At 35.6% G+C, this 22,561-nt stretch overlaps 1 protein-coding gene across 3 annotated transcripts in view; it reads left to right on the top strand.

Moving 5' to 3' along the window:
* The window catches only part of LOC108556558 (membralin), a 30,621-nt gene extending 8,897 nt beyond the window's left edge, over positions 1–21,724 (top strand). For all 3 annotated transcript variants that reach the window (XM_017912726.1, XM_017912724.1, XM_017912725.1), the window contains 3 exons: positions 5,578–5,710; positions 14,042–14,141; positions 20,698–21,724. In XM_017912726.1, the coding sequence (XP_017768215.1) occupies positions 5,578–5,710; positions 14,042–14,141; positions 20,698–21,090 (626 nt within the window). In that variant the 3' untranslated portion in view covers positions 21,091–21,724. The remainder of the gene's footprint in view (positions 1–5,577; positions 5,711–14,041; positions 14,142–20,697) is intronic.
* The last annotated feature ends 837 nt before the right edge of the window (positions 21,725–22,561 follow it).

The raw sequence follows: 22,561 nt of genomic DNA, 5'->3' as shown, positions 1-22,561 counted from the left end.
AAATTTATAATATTTTGAAATAAACTTAACTTAAAAAATAACATCACAGATTGGAGACAACTGTGATCTCGTTCCAAACAATAATCATATCTCAATTAATTATAATGTAATATGGATTTATTCTTATCATTACGTAATGCGTAATGCATTTGATAAAACAAACATGTTTTCTATATCGAGCGCTGCGCAAACAGATGTAACACGAGATTGATTTAGCGTCGAGCGTATTTTAATATATGGAATTTGACATTTGTTGATTATTAATTAACCGCATTTGCGAACTAAATGTAAACCGGAATTTGATTAAATACCCGGAAAAGTAAATGGATCCGATGATTACATAAGCAGGAAATAATAACGGTAATCCGGTACGCACATTATTGGGATCTCTCTGTCACTCTCCATGTTTTCATCTCTCTCTGTCTCTTCAGTATTCCTATCTTTCTCTCTGTGTCGGCTTTAAATTACATACATTCATATTTGATTAATTAGTGTTAATATTGTTGGAGTCGCGGTGGTCATTGTAAAAACGATCTTTCGAAACATCGATGACGGATATACGCTCATCGATCATTCCCTGTTGACAGAAAATACATATATACACACATACGAATGTATATATACGCACAAATATAGAGACGGACGTGCACCACTCCTTTGGAGGACCTTTTATATCTATTGCTGAAATTCAATACCAATATGACTAATGGTTTGTGTATTCTCCGCTCGGTCTTGATATCATCAAAGGGTTTACCCTTCTCCTTGTCAATCTCGCAACACGTTATTTTCTTCATATTTCTATGCTCAATCTTTGGATTTGTCGACATAATTACATGTTAAATGCAAGATAGAAATTGGAGCCTTCTTGATCATTCGGATTATATATCTTTGTGCGCCGACAAAGGCCACCCGGAAACTTTTACAATTTCCTCTGTTTCAAAGTTTTCGGTGCAACTTTTCCAACACCTCCATTATGCGCTCACGTTAAAGACTTTAAACCGCCTCTGATTTCATTAAACATGTGCCATATAGTAACTGCGTCTCGGAAGTGCGGCAAAGGTGCAATACGCATGCACAATATACATTTCGTCGCATTGGTTCATAATGTTAATCGATGCGCTTCACAAAAATGCACAATTTCTGATGTTTTGTACATAAATATGCATATTGCATATTGTTCGGTTAGTATTCTTATACTCATGTTAGTTTTTGAAAGAAAGAGTTGATGAATTTGTCATTCAGACATTGGAGGATTGGCGAATAATTTAAAAAAAAAATCAATTTAATGCTCGTGTAAAATGGTATGGTCATTTGCGAGGGTTGTTTTTGGGGGTAGAGTTGGTTCGTTGAGGGGTGTCGAGGGGGTGTTTGATGGAGGCGGCTATTAAGTTACAGATGTGTTACTGGTGAGCGCGCGGTCTATTGATTTCCATAATCGAATTTCCGCATTCAAATTGCTTCAATGTGTCTCCGTAGCCGAGAAATCCGTGCATTTCATGCCGCCATTATACAATTACTACAACCCATTATGCACCGAATCCAATCTAAATTGTTCATTAACGAGCGGAACGAAAAAGCCCCACATCTGAACTCTTAATACCTTCGATGACGGGCTTAATTAATTTCTTAATTGCAACATTACTACCTTCGATGTTTATTAATTTTGATTTCTCTTTGTGCTTTCCTTCCTTATTCTTTGAACATCCTCAATTATATACAAATAACCTTTTGTTAAATCCATGTTCTACGTTTATTTTCAATTCATCGCTAAGTTAATGTTATTTTTGCACGCTATTATATGAGAATTAATCATAATAAGTACGAAGGAAATATTTGTTTTTTTTTTATAAAATATATAATTTTATGGGAAACAAGAAAGGAAAGTTGAAAATATTTAATACAAATATGGAAAAGGGATTTTTTTCTGTAAAGAGTATGAGTGGCCGGCGGGGCGGATTTAGTCGTGACACGAATTAAAATCGGAAAGGTTGAATTTAATTAATTTAATTAAATTCTGAATTTAATAATTATTAATTAAATTAATTTCGCTGCGCCGCCTCCGCGTCATGAACTTCTTTGCAGGACAATTCCAATTAAAGGGACAATACTATTATTACGACGCACGTTCGTCGTTCCATGTAAACTGTGTGCATGTAAAGTGACCTTTATTATTTTTTCATATATGCATGTATTTTTTATAGTTCCTAATTAAATTATATATTTTCTTATATAATCAAATACTTAGGATAATTTGCATGAAATGTATTAGCTTCAGTTATACGCTACTAATATCCAATTCATATTCTGGAAGAAAAGCAATTTTCCTCTGCAAATTAATAAAATTTATCGTATATTTTGATGCAATTTCCTATGTAAACGTTCAACTTTACAAATCTATAATTAATATATTTTCGATATTTTTTTCCAATATTTCGTAAATATTCAAAAAAATATGTTTATTATTATAAATTAATAAATAAATATGATACCTTAAAAGCAAAAGTAAATTACAAGTTATATTATTAATACTTTGATAATAATTTGAAATTGTGATTAATCAAAGATCTTGGTTCATTCAATTTAATGGATGTCTTTTAATTATCAATATTACATATATCACATAAACAGACATATACCAAAACCGACTGAATAGAAAGTGTTGAAAAGGAAGGTATATTTACTCGTTGATGAAATGGACTTAATTAATTAAGTCTAGCGATTTTTTTGTAATTGGATCAATACGGCAATTGGCATGGAAACGTGACCTACATTATTATTCGTCGATTTTGTAAATAAGTTTTGTTTCGCATGAAAATGTGAGGTTCTATTTAAAACAAAATTATTATGAATTACGAGTTAATTAACGAGGAAAAAAATGTTTTTTTTGGTCTGTATCTGTTTTAGTCTGGTTTTGTTAGAGATAATGGTTAAATAAACATTGGCATCCTCTCTCCTTGAACATCAGATAATAATGATGATGATGATCAAGATGATGATGATAATTAGAGGTTGTTTGGATGCGGTTCACGTAACATGGCGCAGGTAGCATCATTGTTTTGTTTACGAAAACATTGAGCGCGGGGGCGGCTTTGGAGAAACAAAAAAAAAACGCGTTGTTGTGAAGGATGAGGAGGGGAATAGTCCGTATTTTGGAAAGGAAGGAGCGCGTAAAACAACTGAAATATTCAGTGGAGCTCGGTGCGCTCGCTCCTTTCCCTCCGGCTAAACTACTTAGTGAACTCGGCTCTTCCATCAAATTCGTTTCGCAATGCACAAATTAGATGAACGTTTCGAAATTATCCTAATTAAAAAAAAAATAATGTTTGTATCTAAAGGGATTTCGATACTCAACAAAAACTTTTCTTTCGAGTGACTTGAGATCAGCCGCCAACTCCATCTACTCTAATCCTCTTATAAATATGGAGTGCGAAATTTATTAAATTCTTCGCACTTGCAAATTTCAATTTGTGCATGCATGGAATATCAATTATAGCCTCAGCATCGTCATGCATTTCGGTTAGCCAACCTCCTCCAACTTGATGCATAACAACTATTCGCTATTGAAATACTTATTTCGATTAAATATTTTTCTCCATTTCTCCATATACCTTATGTGTCTTATATTATATAATTGGATACAAATTTTATTTTTTATTATTATAAATCTGTTTTTGCATAGTAATTTCAAATATCAATTAACTGCATATTCAATTAGTTTGTACATAAACATAAAATATTACATGAATGGAAAGGCCAGATTTGCTTTCAATTTATATATTTTTTTAATCTAATTAGCATGTGTAGTTATTAAGAAATTAAATATAACGAAAAGTTTCTATTGTATTCATTAAATATGTAAAATTCTGAGAAAATAGCTATTATATAGAATTATTAAATTATGTTTTGATCAAACTGTTGGATCTACCGATCTCAGTACTACGGTTGTGTTTAGTTTTTTTTTGTTCATCGATCTTTCCACCATCTCGGACCGGTAATTTCTTCTCTTTCTTCATATAATGCTTATTATTAATGATGACTGTCAGAGTGATATTCTGATTTATTTGTTCCGGAGTGTCGGACGGCGGGAGTTGAAGATGGTTATGCGATGCCGGCATAAATAACAATTTTCCACTTTGTGTGGAGGATGAAAAATTCGCGCGATAAAAATTAATCAATTTGTTTCAATTTGAGGAATCCAATATACTTTCACGAAGTTTTTCGCCCCTTTTCTCCATCTTATTGGTTGTTTTTGTTGTTCAGCGTTACAGTTAATCTTTAACGCTTTTTCGGTTTTAATTTAAATAAATGAAAAATTACGATATTCCTCTGAAGGTATTAAGGCTCGCTCGTCGGGCAAGGAAGGGAAGTAAGGGATGGAGAGCGAGTGTACTGTTAATAAACAGGGACAGCTTGTGGGAGGGGAGTGAGGAGGAGGAGGCCTTTGAGAAGCGAAAAATGAATCGGAAGGAAACGCTCAAGTGCCTTGCACGGGATAATTAGTTTTTACAGAGAGAGGGCGGAAAGGAAAGAGCGCTCTCATACTCAACCAAAAATTAAATTTAAAATGTATAGGAAGAAAATGAGAGGAAACAACGAGGATGTGATTTTTAAATAACTAACTTTAGAGATGCTATTTGCTTGGAACGGCGGGAGAAGGCCATGAAGGTTGAGTTATGTCTCTTCATGCTTAGCAATAATGAGCTGGAATTAAAAATTTGGGATGAACGAACATTGCATTATAAGGCCGGGTGGAATTATCGGTTCAGTTTTCCCCGAGGGATAGAAATCCCTTCTTGACATGGTGAGCAAGTCTTCAAAGAAGGAGTACGACCGTCGCATACTAAGAAATATTTCCCCCCGTACTTCCAAAGACGTACATAAATTTGTTAAAAACATCTATCAAGTAAAGAAATATGATTTTATTGGTTGATAATAAAGCTGAAATTGAAGATGGTGAGAGTGAAATGGAAGATGAGTTGACCTTCGAGTCCAGACATCGTCTGATTCCATTGAATTCTCAGACGCGGGTCAAACAGACAACCTAGGCATGACATTGCAGCTGTGCATGAGGAGGATAGGATGTCATCAGATGCGAGCGCCGTCCCCGTGGAGAAGGACGTTGAACGAGGGGCGAGGAGAGGTACGAAGAGATTCCCCGGCGTCTCCACCGCATCCGTCCGCTCTTCATGCTCCAGCATTTCGTCCGTTTCGTTCGGTGATTTATTGCGCGACAAAACGGGACGGGTCTACCGCATTAAATATGTGCCGAAATAACTCTTTGCGTTGTGTTTGATTATTCTTCGCGCGTTTTAGAATTAATTGAAGAAGGAAGCAAATTATGCGAAGCCAGATAGATAAATTGCTTGTCGACGGGAGCGACGAACGGCACTTTCTGCATTCGCAATGGACGAGATCCGTATCGCAATATTAATGATTGCCGTCATCCGCTTCTATTCATGTTCCTCATCAAACCCCCAAAACAAACCAAACACAAAAAATAAACAGAAACAATTACAGTCGAACAACAAATGCAAATGCATACGAGACCAATGCAAATAATATTTATGTTTGTTACAGGAATGGAGGCCATCATGTCCGAGTTTTTCAACGATTCGACGACGGCCTTCTACATCATTTTGGTCGTCTGGATCGCTGATCAATACGACGCCATCTGTTGCCACACACCGATTACTAAAAGACACTGGCTGAGGTGAGTTATTTACTTGATGATACTGAGAGATGAGGGTTTTATTTATGTCGGAAATAGGGAATTGACAAACAATGATTGGCGGATTGATTAAAGAAAGAGCCTTTTCGCGTCGAGTGCCGTTGGCGATGTGAATATTTGGGGGAGGAAGTGGGATGGTGGTAGTAGATGTAGTTAGGTGGTTTGTAATGTTTGCGAGAGGTCTGCTAGGATTCTCGGTAGGAGGAGGGTTGCGACCCTTGCCTCTGGGAGAAGCGGTTGGTGTCCGCAGAGGAGGCCGCGCAGGGTTTTACCGTTGAATTGATCGCTCTTTCTCTCTCCAACTGCAAAACCAAGTACACATAACTCTACATCTCCCTTCTTTTTTTCCTCGTTCTGATTGCTTTCTTATGAACCCGTCAACATTTATCCCATGCTAACTGACTGCTCAAACAATCGCTTATTGTATTCTTCCTGAAGGCCGGAGGTCAGCAACTCAAGACGTCTTTCCAACGATCCTCTTTGTTCGATGCATTCATCGGTCCTACTCGTGCATTATCCGTACCTACGCTTCAAGAGGATTGTGTTTGATTTTGAATATTTCTTTTTTTCGTCCTCTTTCTGAAAAAATACTCTCCAATACATCATAATAAAGCCGTATAATCGTGTATAATCTATAACAAAAATATTTTTGAACATATTGTGGACAATAAGTCTATTGCGATGTCGAATTTAGTTTATAATCTATCTACAAAATATACCGGTATATCGAATTATTTCAATGGTATCACTCGGGTTAGAAAGAAATAGCATACATTGAAAAGTTTACTTGGTATGTTCATTTGTGTATACATCATCATCCAAGATATATACTTATTATATATAAGTCGCTTTAAAGAAATTAGCTACAAAAACATGTTCTTGTCCTTTTTCGTCTAATGTTTCTACTTGAATACTTGCGAAGTTTTCTGGAAGTTTACTATTTGCGAGGAGTAAGAAATCACTGGGACAAAGGATGTTTGTATGAGGTGGAAAACGGTAAATCTTTTCAGTTGGATCCGGACCTTCTGAAGAAGCTTACAAAGGTTTAATAACTCACCGACAAACCCACGGGTGTTATTTAAACCGCTTTCCAGCAATTAAAAAAATAGAGGAAAAAGAAAACAATTTTACTTTAGAAAATACGAGTTTTGATGTAATTTGAAAAAAGTCAAATGATTTAGTTTAATGCAAGTAAACAAACTAAACATATTAATAATGCATTTTTACAAGCATTTTTCGATTTATCTTAATAAGAGGTTTTTGTGTTCTATATTAACTGTAATTGAAGGATTATACGCTAGAGAGGATGTTTATGCGTCAAGGCCTATTTTATTCAATTATCCTTATTGGGATGTTGTAAGTGTTCTACACTTCAAGGACTATTTATTTCAACTCTTCTATTTTTGTACCAATGCTGAAATGATCTTAATGATATACATATATATGTGCGAGAGGATGAAAAGTGGGCGGCTTCATGGATCGTTCATCCATGATCATGATTGCAGAGAGAGGACCGACAGACGGCTGGCGTCGGACGCGACCGGCGCCGGGCGTCGCCGTGACTTGCCACCCTTGATTGGGGGGGGGGTGTATGAGGGTGGAGGTTGGTTGCTTGTTGTATAATTTATGAACGTATCATACCCATATATCATAAGCTAATGAGGACTCAATGGTGCCTAATTCTCTTCCATTATTCTCGATTCCATTCACATTTCGAGAGAACACTTATTATAATTTGTTTGGTTTGTTAATATCGTTCGGTCACAGTAAATACACCATTGATGTATTTCACTAGATGCAATTATCCGCGATCAAAGCACTCCTTTATTTGCATATCGTATCATTAAAAATACAACGATTACAGTAAACACGAGTGATGCTGTATAGGAAACACTTCACTATTTCAAATCCCAAAATTAACGTTGTTTTGTTACTGAAATACAAGCAATCTACTAAAACCCTTTACAACACAATACAAATAAATTACTTTCAATCATATGGAAATCTTACAAGTATTTCATATGATAAAGAATTATAAAATTAAGATACATAACTTGTTAGAATAAATTTTACTTAAATTCAATTTTGTTTTAGTAAAAAAATGTGATATATTTAATTATTAGAATTGAAAATTTCAAATCTATTACTATTTGATAAGAATTTACTTTTCAATACTTTGTGCAACTAAATGTGAGAGGAAATCATTGAGGAAACTAATATATTTATTATACAAATATCGGATTTTCATCAACGAGAGGTGACCGGGTCAATGTTATCCTAGTGCTAACAAAATGAAACATTGCAAATTGTTTGCAAACCATAAAAAACGTAATTTTAACGTAAAGATTGTTTTTTAAGTATTAATTATTTGTTAGTGTGTGTTTTGTTTTATAAGGGATTAAATATTGGATGTTTTTCATTTGTTATTACAACTTTGTAATGTTGCAGATGGAGTTTTTTTTATATGTTTCATATATTTCAACGACTGTTATTGAATTAATCCTTTTTGAATATTCAATTTTGTTGTTGTGTTTTCGAATAATATTTGCTTTTACACATGTACATGGAAAATAACTTCTATAACCTTCTCGCCCAAATTTGCACTTAACTTGTAAGGAATTGTTTCGCGTTTAAAAAGAAAATATGTTTGGTTGTGTTGGGATAATTGAGTCAGCGGTGTTAAGGGATGGTTGAGTGCTGCTGGTCAAGTGATTGTCGAGGTGGGTAATGGTGCGAGGATCAGCATTTGCAGGATGCGCGCATATTAATAAGAGCTGCAAAACCGTTCTCCATTACCGCCGGATTAACGGTTCACGACATGACTGTTGCCTGAATTTTGTGTGCGTTGTGTCAACCCCCAAAACGATGATGAAAAAAAAAAGAGTCGCATTAGCGCTCTGTTTGCAGCAGTAAATTTGTGCAAAGTTTACCGAATGACAGGAAATTGGAAAATCCAAACACCGTTCAATTAACTTGGGCCAAAGGTAATCCGGTTGGAAATTAATTAACAATAGTGTAAGAGTGGGAGGAGAGATGAAAGGTCCTTCTTCCTGTTAAACAACATGTCGATGATGATGATGATGATGGTATCGCCGTCGTTTGTGGTTCCCGGATGGTTGTAAAACGATCAGATTCAGATCGGAGCTGTAGCAGTAACCCCATCGATGGAATAAACAGCACACACTTCATTAGGCCGGGGATGATCCTCTAGGTTTATAGTGTTTATGGACAAACAAGGGATGGCTCCGTCACGTCCGTTTGACCAGATTGCTCTTGGAATTGAAGCGACGTGTATATCTACCTACTTCTACCACCTCCACTATCCCCTCTCCTGAAGAGACGCCATCGTTCTTTTCCTCGTGTACTTTATTCTCCATTTCCGTCCGCCTTTAACCATCGATACCTCTGAAAAACGGAAAATATCGAATGTAATTGCAGGTGATCAAAATACTATTAAAACTTCGGAGAGCGGACGACCGCAATTCTCATTACGACCTCAAGTTTTAAATTGCGGAAGAAGTTTTTGCATGTACGGGGCTGCACACGTGAGCAGGATTGGATCGATGGGACAACAATATCAATGTACGTTTGTACGTGTGCATTGCACAAACCGAAACGCGAACGACGGACAGTGAAATGGGTAGCGGACGAGGATGAGTACGAAGAGGAGAGGAGGCGGTTGTACGTCCACAGCCCCCACGGTTTGTTTTGTTTGACGGGATTAAAATGTCTCTGATAATGCAATTTGCATGCGGCAGGTGGATTTATGTATATAGTCGATTTTGGGGTAATCTCTTTACAAATTATTTTTCACGTTTGATCTGCTTCCGGTCGATCCCCCATTGTCCCGTTTTCCTCTTGCCATCATTTTTCTATTTTCCCCATTTCCCTTCCCTTTTCCTCTGCCCTCTTTTATCTATCTCTCTCTCTCTCTCTCGCTTGCCGCAGATGAAACAAATTGGCTAGAGGCTTTATTCCGTCTGATCGAGACCTTCATTCTACTTCATATGTCTACAAACAAAAAAAAAATATTTATTATGTGGAAGCTCTTTCCATTGGATATGTATTAGACACGATAACCGAAACAAAAATACCATGTTTCTATTATTATTAATAAATTTGATCAAAATAAGCAATTCATATTAAAGAATTTGATGGCATCAACTACAGAAACAGAACGATGATTATTTGAATTGTTGTATGTATTTTACATAGTTCTTTATTTATTAAATTACAAATGACATTTTTGAATTGTCACTATCACTATCATTGTTAGTGTGTACTAAAAATTAGATTATTATATTCGGTTATAGAACTATTTTAGTATACAGTAAGAAACTTTCGTTGAGAATTGATTCAGGGGATGATATTTATCGCATTCGTGACTTGCAAATTCTTGGAGTGAGTCGTCTCGATTGGAGGCTCCAAGTGAGGAAGATTAATGCATCCAACGCCCATTCCATATGTCCAAATAATAGCGGCATTGATTTCCACCTTGTCATTGCAAGAATTAATAAGCCATGAACTCGATTCCCTCCTACTTCTACCCTTACTTTTGTGCTCAATAGTAAAAACAGTAACTGACGATTGATGAAGGGTTGGATTTAGTCGGATAGATGCAGTTAAATAATGTTCGTTGGAGACGGGCTCTGTGCTCTGTACACTTCGTGCTAAATTTATTATTAGATTTCAGGCATTCATAATTCCTGAGATAACTAAGCTCTCGTTCCAGCTTTGCGCTTGATTTACCTTTTGTTATGTGCGGTGCCGTGTAGTAACGGTGATCCAGATTTAATCTTTAAGGACGACGAACATCAACCTTGTGAAGTGTTTCCTACCATTCACCACCTCACCTTTGCCTTTGGAAAATGTTTAATTAGACGTTCATTCATGAAAGGTTCAATAATAAGACGCCGAGATCAAATAATCGCATCTTAAACAGAAAGATTCGCACTTTATAAATGCCTTGGTAAATGGTGTGCTGAGCACATTTAACCACATGAATTTATATTTTGCTTAATCCTGTAGTGAAATGGAAATTAGTATTAGTCGGTATTTTTGTTTTGAAATTAGTGTTTAGTTTTTCTCAATTTTCAAGATTATTAATTTAGTTGAATACTATTGATGTGTTGAAATAACAAATTAGTAACTTCGGTAATGTATTTAATGGTGAGTGCACACTGCATTATTTGGTTAATCACGCACGTGTACTTCTGCCATAAATCACATAAATCTTTTATTACGTATTACGTAAATTTAATGGAATAACGAGCAGACACGTTGGAAGGAAATAATGAAGTTTTTACTAATGCGATCAGATCAGAGATTGAACACTAAAGCATTGCAACGAAAGCTGTACATCAATTTATAAATCTGTTTATTATGAAATGTTATTAGTTCCGCTTTTACCGTAATTGTTTTAATAGCGGGGCGGCATCGATTATAACATTGTTTAATGCAAAGCCCTGCGTCTGGTAATCGAAATGCTATGTAATGCAGCATAAAGATAAATGCGGGGGGTTGCTGCAGCCTCCAGGGGGGGCGGCGGCGGCTTCGCTTTTAGCTTTCTCATAACAAACACAAACAGCCACCTCCAATGTCCCTCGTTCACCACGGGATCATGCATTATGATCCGCAAAGGGGAAATCCAGTAGTAGTAGTAACAGTAAATTCAGTGACTCACTCATACACACATTCAAATTGATTGTTAGTCTTAATTGGTGGGTGCGCCGGGTGAATTAGATGTATAAACCCTAATTCGTTTTGCCATTCGATGATTATGGATGCTCATAATGATAGAGATGAAAATCTTTGTTTTTCGTTCAATTATTTTCTCGAGCATGTTGGGAGGTTCAGACACGGAGAGAGCTAAGCACAACCATCTACAATTATACGTCGCAGAGGATAAGCCTACTATGGCACATTTAATCTTTATCCGTCGACGCGTTAAAGCTCGTCCTAAAGCATAACTCAGGTATTACTCTCCGCTCTGCCACCCTAATTACCCACCGAAAAGTAAAACAAAAAGGACGTCTTTCCTTCGAAATAATTAACCTGGATCACTTTATAGTGCACTGTTACTAATTGAATCGCGCGGTACTTTCCTCATACTAAAAACCTTCTGTGGTAAAACGCGCTGAAAACCTTTAAAGAAAAATCAAAGAAAGACGAAGCTCAAGAAAGGCAACATGAAATGAATACTTAAGAATGTGATCACCTTTATTGTCTATTCAATATAGATTATTTTAATTCCAATATAATGAATAGAGCATTTGGAAATCCCTTCGTGATTTATGATTTAATCTATTTATCTCTGTATGATCAAAGACCATAGGGAATTCATCATTTATCACCGATTTATGACTAATGACATTTTCAACCCCTCCAACTAACCAAGTAGTGGAAGATGAATAAATCCGAAAGATCGCAATTTTTCGTTCATTCGTTGCTATTGGCTGAAGTTATGATTCCGCAAGAGATTTGATTAATACGACATTCCCAAAATAAACTTGATATTATTGAGAGCGCGGAAGATGAATTTACAAAGCGCGGAATTTTCCTCATACGATACAAATCGAACCTTGAAGATTTGCGTAACACCGGGAAGATGGGAGAGCGGATGAGTATGAGGAAGATGGATGCAAATCGCGTATACACAATGATCCTTCCGGTCGGTTGAACTTTCACCTCCACCTCTCATCCCATTTCATTCCCATTCGGGACGTTTCATCATCTCATACATATCTCGCATATTACTTGCTGTTCGGATGTCGCGAATGCAGCGATATGCACTGTGCAAGTTTCACAACAATAGTTGCTCCCATCTACGTGGAGAGTGTGAGAGATATAGATATATCTTAGGGGATGCTGACCGGCGCATTCTTCTCTACGTTGCATCCGGAAATTCGGGGACAACAATTCTCTAAACGTATTTCCATCCTTTGTAGTGGAGGACGCCTTCTCCTTCTTTCCTTTTCCGACGTTAATACCACTGCAGGGATCCGAATTCCTGCTTTTGTTGCAGGAAAGTGGATTTTTGAATATGTGTGTATTTCTGTGTATCCTTTTGCACGTGTCGGACCTATTCATACCTACCTACCTACGTATGAACGAACGAACGTACGTACATACAACCACATTTCGTCTCGAAACAAAAATATTCGCTTTGATGTTTTCGCATCTTCCATTTATTTATTTATTCAAACGCGATTTCATAAGCATCTAAAGGTCCGAGGTTTCCTTTATACGCTTATGAAAATAGGACCTCTCGAAATTCTATGCACAATCATTTTAATCCTGCATATGAGACCCTCGACCAAAGCATATTTTCCACGAACAAAACATTTCCTGCATCTGTGCTTTCTTTAATATATCGATTTCTTTTTTTTTCATCGTTTGATATTTTTATTATTTACTTCAAAATATTTCTTTCTATTGCTGTTTTACTTGGATTGTCTTGAATTAAAAGAAATATATCAATGAATTGATGAAACCTTCATGTTCATTCGAAAGTTAATTTCTTCTTTGTTTTGTTAACCGTTTGTTAAGTAATTTAATAGTAATAAGTTTTCCAATACGAATGCTCAGTGAAGTTCCTTTCTATACAATACATAAGCAGGCATTCCACGTGGAAGTCGCACGTGATGCTCCTACTGTGGTAAACCACACGTGGCATACAACACACAAACATACATTTACATTTAAGTTGAAGTTTATAATTTAATTTTGTTTGTTTGTCTGTTCTTGACGTACATTTAATATGTATATTTCGATCCACAGCACTCAAATGTTTGAACTAATCTAGTTCGATACGTGTAACATCATAACTCTCGTGTCATTCAGTCTGATTCAGCGGACAAATTAATATAATTAATGTGTTTACCTGCCGATTTTATTGCCGATGGTCATTATATTTTGACGAGAGCCGTCATTATAGTCGATAGGCCAATCGATTTGTCCAATTTATGCGCCACTTGCGTAACCAAACATTACAGCCACCTATTGTTTCGAAACTAATCTTCTAATCAATATTAAATTTACTAACACATAGTCAATTTCTACAAACTCGTGAAATTTTGTTTAGGTCTTCCATAAATAAAAAAATATGCAAAACCATTACATTATAAATGCTTATTTAATATAATTTCTAAAGCTTAGAACATTGATACAGATTCTACTATCAAGCTAAAAATGTTTTTTTTTTCAATATAAGACATTACAATTTTGCACAAAATAACAAAGTACTTGAATATTTATTTATATTTTATGAAATTGACCCTCTAGTTCTGATATAAACTTTTCTTTTCTTTGCAGATTCTTCTACTTGTACCACTTCTCATTTTACGCTTACCATTACCGTTTTAATGGACAGTATAGCAGCTTGGCTTTGATGACTTCTTGGCTCTTCATCCAGGTAAGATTTTTTTAATTTTTTTATATTTAATTATCAATTTCATAATTAATGTAGTAGCATAGTCATAAAATCAAAACAAAACGTGTATATTCAATGATCCGTTTTAATTGGGTATTTGCAATTTTACTGAGTGTTCCCGGATTAAGTCTACTCTTGTTTTTATTGTCTCTAGTGGCAATTCATTATTTCGCAACGGAATGATGTGGAAATAATAGGGTATTGATTCGTGTAAATGCATGACCATGATTTCAATCATGGTTATGTTTTTTTTTTGAGCTAATTTCAGATTCAAAGGAAGCGTCGCATGAAAAATGCAAACGTTTACAAAAAAAAAGTAATCCCGAATGTTTGATGTAGTCCTCTACCTGCAGATACAAGGAGATGTTTTTCTCTTCAAAATTTAATTGCACGTTTGGGCGGAGAGCTTAACATGAAAGCATCGTAGTTCATCATCCGGTTGATGTAATAATATATTGTTTTTGTTATCACATACACATTTTTTGGGCTTCTTTTTCTTGTTCCGAGGGATCAGAGAGAGTATTTTAACTGCGCAATTAATATTTAATGCAATATTTGTGTTGAAATATTAGTGTAATTGGCAATTACGTTAATTCCCAAGTCGATGCGCATTATATTGTGCATGGAATAGCAGGAGGAGGTGGCGTCGGAATGTAATTCCTGCTTCTCTCTTCCTGTTCTCTGATTCATAGATCCTCGGGAGGTTGCATAATTTAGGAGGTGAGCGTGTCCTTTGTCGACTACACTCGGTCCCTGTAAACGACACTTCCTCAACTGGAGTGCGGATGTTTATCCGTCTCATTATTCATATTCCACGAGAATAGGGGTATGTTTATTTTCCTCTTGAACGCCGCCGCCCTCTTCGATAAGTGATCTCAAATTGATTTTTTTTTACTGTTTTTGTTGTTTTCAGCGCCACCCTTCGTTTTCAGCTTTCATCACTTTTTCCGCCCTCGGCTACACTTCATATCTCTACAAATTATTGACTATATCTTAGCCCTACTACATTTTTTTTAATGTTGTCGTGTCCCGGGATGGAATATTTTTGGACACTGTGGAATAATTTGTAGTATTGTCGATGTGGAGTCCTATTGGGTTTTATGGAAGAGTCTAGATTAAAGTCAGCGTAATAATAGTATTTATTTAATGGTGATGGAGATTCTTAATCTAGCTTCCAGTTGCTACAAGAATATGTTGCTGTTCAATAGTAGATTATACTAGAACTATTACTAGGACTCACATGAGTCTCGGGCTAACAAGGACTAATTTAAAATAACATAAGTGTCGTCTTATATGTAAGAAGACGTACTGAATACAGAAAAAATCTAAGGGTAGGGGCTAATTTGCTATGTGGGATGTACGCCATACGCGCCAACGGGGGTTTTTATGTCTCCCGCTGCCGATAAGGTCTAAAAGGTGATAAATCTTACAATTGTTTTGGGGAGGTTAATTGTTGGTTGCATAGTTTTTATAGTTGGCTGTCCGACTATTACATAATCCTCCTTTTAAGACAGTGACATAGATGGGTCCTTAAAATTAGCAGAATATGAGAAACCAGAGTTTCTCCAAAAAGGTTTTATTGCCCTCTACAGGTATTGCAAGTACCTATAAGCTTGTCGTGGGAACTTTCCATAAGACTGTACTTGATACACAGTACAGTACTTATTAGCATATGTATATCAATAATTAATAATAAAGTGGTTGTATTACCAACAATTAAAACTGCCCAAAATATTACTATAATAATATTTTCTCTGTTTTCGATTGATCAATTGATTGTTTCTTTAATTTTTGTTTGTTATCGGATAGTTTATGCTTATGTAAACCTATTAGTCTTTGCCCTTTATTGCGTATTGTTTCATACTAAAATGATATTAGCCTACTCAATATTTCGTATCCTGGTTTTTACGTAATTTTCTCATTCTGGAAAAGCGGCCTTTTTACACTCCAGCAAACTGCGCGTGATGCTCTCTTCTTTTGTTATGTTCCATACCTTTTCCGCTGTTCATTTTTTATACTTTGCTCCGTCGGTAGTGGGGGAGGGGGATTGGCAAATATTAGAAATATAAACTCTAAAATAATGAACATTTACTTTTGCTCACGCATTATTTGCTCTCGGTGAATATTTGAGTTTTCTTTACCAGAGGGTGACGAATTTATTACGATACATGTACGATGATTTGGCCTACTTTCAACATCAATATTGATCATTTCACAAGAAAGAAAGTGTTATTCGTAAAATACCTACTAATTGATGAACGATAATATTTTTTGTATGTTTTCATAACATTAGTTATATTTGTAATTGTTAATTTATTAAAAATATTTGTGATTTACTCAAGCTGTGATTTACATTTGCGGTTGTTAAGTTATCTAAATTTACTTAATTAAATCTGAAATCGTCGAATTATGTTATTGGATCTGAATACGTTTGTTGTTGTTATGAAGGGAAGTGGAATTTGATAGGATGAAATGGAAGAATAAGAAAAAGTAACGTGGTCTTTTGAAGGCGACCCAGTTGTGTTCTTTTGATAAACATTAAAACGGATGAAATTTATTGTGGAATCTGCAATGCGAATGGCAGTTTGAGAATGTTGAAAAGCTGAGATGGTCTACGCATAAGAAGAGCAGTTGAAGTCGGTAGGGTTAGGGGGGGTGGAGTTGAGGTGGAGGAGGATGAGGACGTCTACCAAACGGAGCGAAGAGGAGGAATAGCAATCTAGGACAAATCCTGAAGAATCAGTGCACAAAGTAGGAGGATGGAAAAAGTAAGAGAAACAGAGAAAGAAATGGGCTTAGAAAAATATGGAACGTAGTGTCTGAAGCCGTGACATGCGGAAGAAATTAAACTGGCAAATAAATATGAGACCGTCGTCGCGGTCTGCTGACCGGGAACATCACTCCCATGGGAGCAGTCGGGCCATTCCCTTCACTTCCTTCCTCATCCACATGCTCCTCCCTCCTTTCACTTTAATACCAGAGGAAAAACTTTGCCGCAACGAAAATCATAAACTACTATCATCCTCACAACTCATTAAAATTGCAAAACTGAAAAACCTTTATTTGCCCAAAACTCTCTCTCTCTCTCTCTCTTTCCATGAGTGTGTTTTCTAGATTTTATGATTGCAATCTGTTGCGCGCCTTTCAGAGCGACATGAATTAGGTATAAGGACTTTAATCATTTTTTTTTATTTTGTCCGAGTTTCGAACTGGCAACCTTCTTGTACGAACGTCTCTCCTTAAAGCTAATTGTTTTATTAAAAAGTTGTTATTAGGATACCTTTTTGCTTCGTTTTGTGTTTTTCTGAATTGTTGGTAAATGCGATATTTTGTGTACGTGGAATTCCCTGTTCCACTGAATCGAAAACGGGTATCCCATTAATTTGTCTCCTTATTATACCCAACACATAATTACTCTCAAATAATCTTCTATACATTCCTTCCGTTTTATGTGTCATTAGCGCATATACTAAAGGCAAAATTCTGGAATTTTCATTGCCAACTGGGGCATGTATAGTGTACAGTTGATAGAAAATTGTTGGTACGGTTTTAAAAGTGCCATCCATTATCCAGTAAACTGATTGCGATAAGTGTTGTATTCTTCCTTCTCCGACAGAAGAATCCCTTACTGAAAACTAATTTCCATTTAATGTACGTTTCAGATTGTCGTGTATGTTTATATCATCTAATAATTGTAGCTCTAGTGGCCGCGCATTTTCTTTGAATTATTTGACGAAGAGAGTTTCTTGCTGGCATACGGGGTAGAATAGTTTGGTGATTTGGATTTGCTTGAACATTTTGTATAATTTGACATGGTTGTATCTACTGCTTGTCTTTTTATTTCACCAATAATTTGGGTAACTTTGGCAGAACTTGCTTGAGGTGCATGGTTGTGATCGACAAATTTACGAAAATAATGTAGTCCATTCAGAAGTATTGTGGTCACTCTGCCCTTGCATATCGTTGTTTTTCTTTTATCTCTCCTTCACCATTAAGTATCCACGCGCACAAATCTTATCATATCCTTTTTGTGACGAAATTATTTCGCAAATATCCATGTTTACAAATCTTGACTAGCCTAATACTTAGTTTTAATTTAGCGTAATTATAAAAACACGGTTTCGATAAATCACAGGTTATATATACTCTAAACAATAGAATATTGATGTTCTTATTTTAATCACGTAGTAAGTAATAACACTCATTTTTAAATTAATTTTTCAAAAATTTATTCGTACTTATCAATGGGACTGTTTACGCTTTGTGGAGGTTTCTTTGTTTTTTGTTATATAATAAGACATATAGGACTAGGAGACATAGCATGTTTTTTTTTTCTCTATTATCATTATTAATTATAATAATTCAATCATTATCATTATCAATTATTATAAATTCATTTTTAAAGAGTTTTGTTTACTTTTTTTAATAAAAATAAAAATACAAGTCGGCGCCGGATACTCAAAAAATATAGTATACCATTAATAATAAATTAAATATATTTAAAATAAATTCCCGGACAGAAAGACCTAGGTCTACTATTAATGTATATATTTTCGTTAACTTATATAATAAGATTGTTAATAACAATAAATTATTATTATTGTATTTGATTTCGTTGTATTATTCATAATAGACCTTGACAATTTGAAATAATCTGAAATGCAATTAGATTATTAATTGTTGTTATTAACTATTAATAACAAAATATATTTATTATTGTATTTGTTTTCATTGACTTAATAAAACTTAAAATTAAGAAATATTCTAAATTATATTCTAAAATATTATGTTATTGTATAAATAATAATAATAATAAAAGACACTGTCGGGATATCGAATGTCGGGATTTTGATTGTCGAGATTTCGAACGTCGGGATTTTGATTGCCTCCGTTATCAAATGAATGTAAGTGGGGTGTTACGATGAGTAAGTCTGAAGTCGGTTAGTTAGATTCTTTTTTAGTCTAATTGTTTTTCTGTCTCCGTCTTTCTTCGCTTGTTTCGTTCATGCATAATTTATGAATGCAAAACGACTACGGTCGACGTTCGCGTCGTCATTAAAAGCCTCGCCGAATAGACAGTCGCGCGACAAGGGACGCGGAGTGCATTGATTCCCCATTTCTTAATAGTTTCGACATCCGTTCAGGATTCAGGACGCGCCTTTCCATCGCCATCGGGATTCAATAATACGTCGGGACGTCTTTTTTCCTCCTTCCTGCCATTTTCGCATAACTAAATTTTCTTTGCGAGGATGCGTAGCACGGGGATGAGTATGAGGACGACAAGGAACGCCCGTATTTATATTACATTAATATACCCTCCGGGTGCATCAAGAATTAGCATACAACAAATTCGTCATAGAGTTTTACGTCCGAAAGAATAATATTGACAGGAGGCAATGGGGTGGATGCGCTGGGTTACGAAACTTGTATCGTTGGCAATACGTAGGTACGAAGAGAAGGAAATAAGAGAACATGCACGTGCTATATTCTTTAGGTGTGTGTGAGAGCAGCGGTGTCTATTTAAATACAAATTGTTTATAAATCCTGACGTTTCCATTTTCTGCGAGGTTGTTGTGCAGATGTTCGGAGGGATGGGGGTTGGTTTGGTACTGCGTTATGGATTTGGGGGGATGGGAGACGGTTACATTTTTTTTTTGTAGCTTCCTCGAAACATCAGGACGACCGGCACTTTGTTATTTGCGAATCTCTGGATCTGACAACTGTATGATATTGTCACGTTTTAAACGGCGATATTGGCAATCGCCGGGCGCAAATTCAATTCGGCGTAGCTCTTACAACCCCCCAACATCGACGTATTCTCACATCACCTGCAATTGGCCAACCCTCTCGCACTTCCATCCTTGTCGCTCAAAACAAACAATTGTTTCAATACTTAATTATTTTAAACGCCAAATGCACATACGTCAGTCCAAATTCGAGCAATTTCACCTTGATTTAGAAAATTAATTTACTGGTGTGTTACACAACGCTTCTAATAAGCAAAGTTTTTTCTAATTTTACGAACTACTCTTAAGTGTACCAAATGCACATCGGTACTCGAACTAATATTAACAAATATTTGATATTTGTCCTATAAGACTACATTTATGTTATAATGCATAGGATGATTTTTGATGATAAATACATATTTAATGTTTGGATTAGTTAATCTAGTTATGGGGTGTTTTGTTTTGAGCGTTTGTTGTCAAAGTCGTTTTTTGTTGTTGACAGTTTGTGTCGTTGGTTTTGCTGATACAAGAATTTTTTTAGTGCATTATAAGTTAATTTGTTGATAATCCGTTGTTGAGTACTATAAACTGGAGGTATATTTAGTATTTTGATGCTCGATAGGCGACGGCAGCTGTGATTAAAGGTAAAATACGAGCAAAGTGTAGGAAAGGTGAACGTGGCCACACGTGAATATTTAATGTTTTGACTTGAGCGGAGTTGATGTTGTTTGAACGGTATTTTTTTTTGTGGTTTAGATACATTGTAATGATGCTGATGTATGTGCGTGTGTTTTTTTTGTATGTTTCAGCATTCTATGGTGTATTTCTTCCATCATTACGAGTTGCCGGTGATCATACATCAGGCCCAGGTGCATCAGTTCTTGTTGAGGAACACGCATAACCGCGGAGGCCATCCATTCGCCCATAGGCTCATCCAGTTCTGGACTTCAGCCACAACGCAAACCTCGAACAACGTGAACCAGGTGGCCACCTCGACCTCGACGACACCACCGACGTCCACAGTGGGAACATCGGCGCAGCCCATCACCTCCACACATTCGAGTCAGACTGTGCCGGCGGCCGTCGAGTCATTCGGGGCGCAGACCTCGCTGACGACGGCCACGGCGGCCGCCAGCCAAACACACACCGACGTAAGACCTGCAGGTGGATCCGACGATACGACATCTGTTGTCTCTAATTGATTCCACAATCCCACCAATCTTATACCTACACCCTCACCATCCCTAATAATACCAACTTTACAGTTCTTCTTCTGCAACTCAAACAAGTATATTAAAAAAAAAAAAGAAAAACCCAGCAGCTACCTCCCTACAAATCCTATCCACACACACACTTACCGAACTCAACTACACTATATTAGTATAATTATATATAAATATATATAACAACCAATATGACCGTAATCGTTTTACCATTTAGAACGCGTTTGAATGAACCAGATCACCCATTCAAATTCATGCATATGTATTTAAATGTGTAATCCAGAATTCTAGAACTTATATTTGTATATATATTAGTCTCTACTATGCGGACTATTATTATAATTATAAATATTATGATTTGTCTATATATTTAGGTGATTGTCTGACAGATTTTATGTATAGTAAATATTCATAATGTACTCTTTCCATTAACTTTTCATTTATTATTTTTTTATTTTATTTTGTTTTGTTGTTATTATTTTATATTTTTCGCAACGAGCTCCTTTGATCGTCGTCCATCGACTGAGTGTTTTTACACGGGAATCCCCTTCATTTGGAGTATATTATAGTATGGTAATTAATTAATTGAACTAATAAATGTCGATACAACATATACCTAAACGCAATTTAATCTCACCATTATCATTAATTACATCCCACAAACAAAACTTTATATTAATTATTAACAACTATTTGATGTGGTTGATCAAACTAACGCATGTAAGTACATTACGATATAACATATATTTTTTTAATAATCTCATGTAATTCATCGAATGTGTAAAAAGAGGGTAAGTGATGTTAATAAATATTTACTAATACTAAATCTGTTGACGAATTAATGAAAATATATTAAGATTAAATGAATATATTACAAAGAGTTATTTTGAAAGCTAGTTATAAGACTATGTAGCAACATGATTTCGTGCAATAACTTGGAGAAAATAAAATGGACATTTCAGTAATGGTGCGGTCGCATCAACCTTAATTTACTGCAACATTCATTTGTCCTAATTGATATGGATCCCAGAAAATAAACGTTTTTCTACCTACAAAAATTCTTGATCCACGAGAATCGAAACAACGTAAAAAACATTTTTTTTTCATTTATTTTTATAAATCGTTATTGCTTCTCTGGTAGATTTTTATATGGGACCGATTTTAATTGATCGTTACTTGTAATTTTACGCGATTATCGGCGTCGCTGTCGATGTTACAGCAGCTTCAAATCTTAGATAATCCGACGCTGCTTTTACGGCTATTCACATAAATCTCATCGATCTGCATTAGTGGACAGGCATAAAACAGTAGCAATTAATGCCTCAATTACCATTCTTAATCCAACTGTTTTATGCATTACATCATAAACTATATAAAAAATAAACTGAGAAATTTATATTTATATTTTTTTTACCAAATAATTGAAATTTGTTGCTGTTCTTATAGTTTG

This window comes from Nicrophorus vespilloides, unplaced genomic scaffold (assembly GCF_001412225.1).
Source record: "Nicrophorus vespilloides isolate i.1.1-1 unplaced genomic scaffold, Nicve_v1.0, whole genome shotgun sequence".
NCBI classification, from domain to species: Eukaryota; Metazoa; Arthropoda; class Insecta; order Coleoptera; family Silphidae; genus Nicrophorus; species Nicrophorus vespilloides.
Note: the sequence above shows the minus strand (reverse complement) of the source record. Positions and strands in the feature narration are given on the sequence as shown.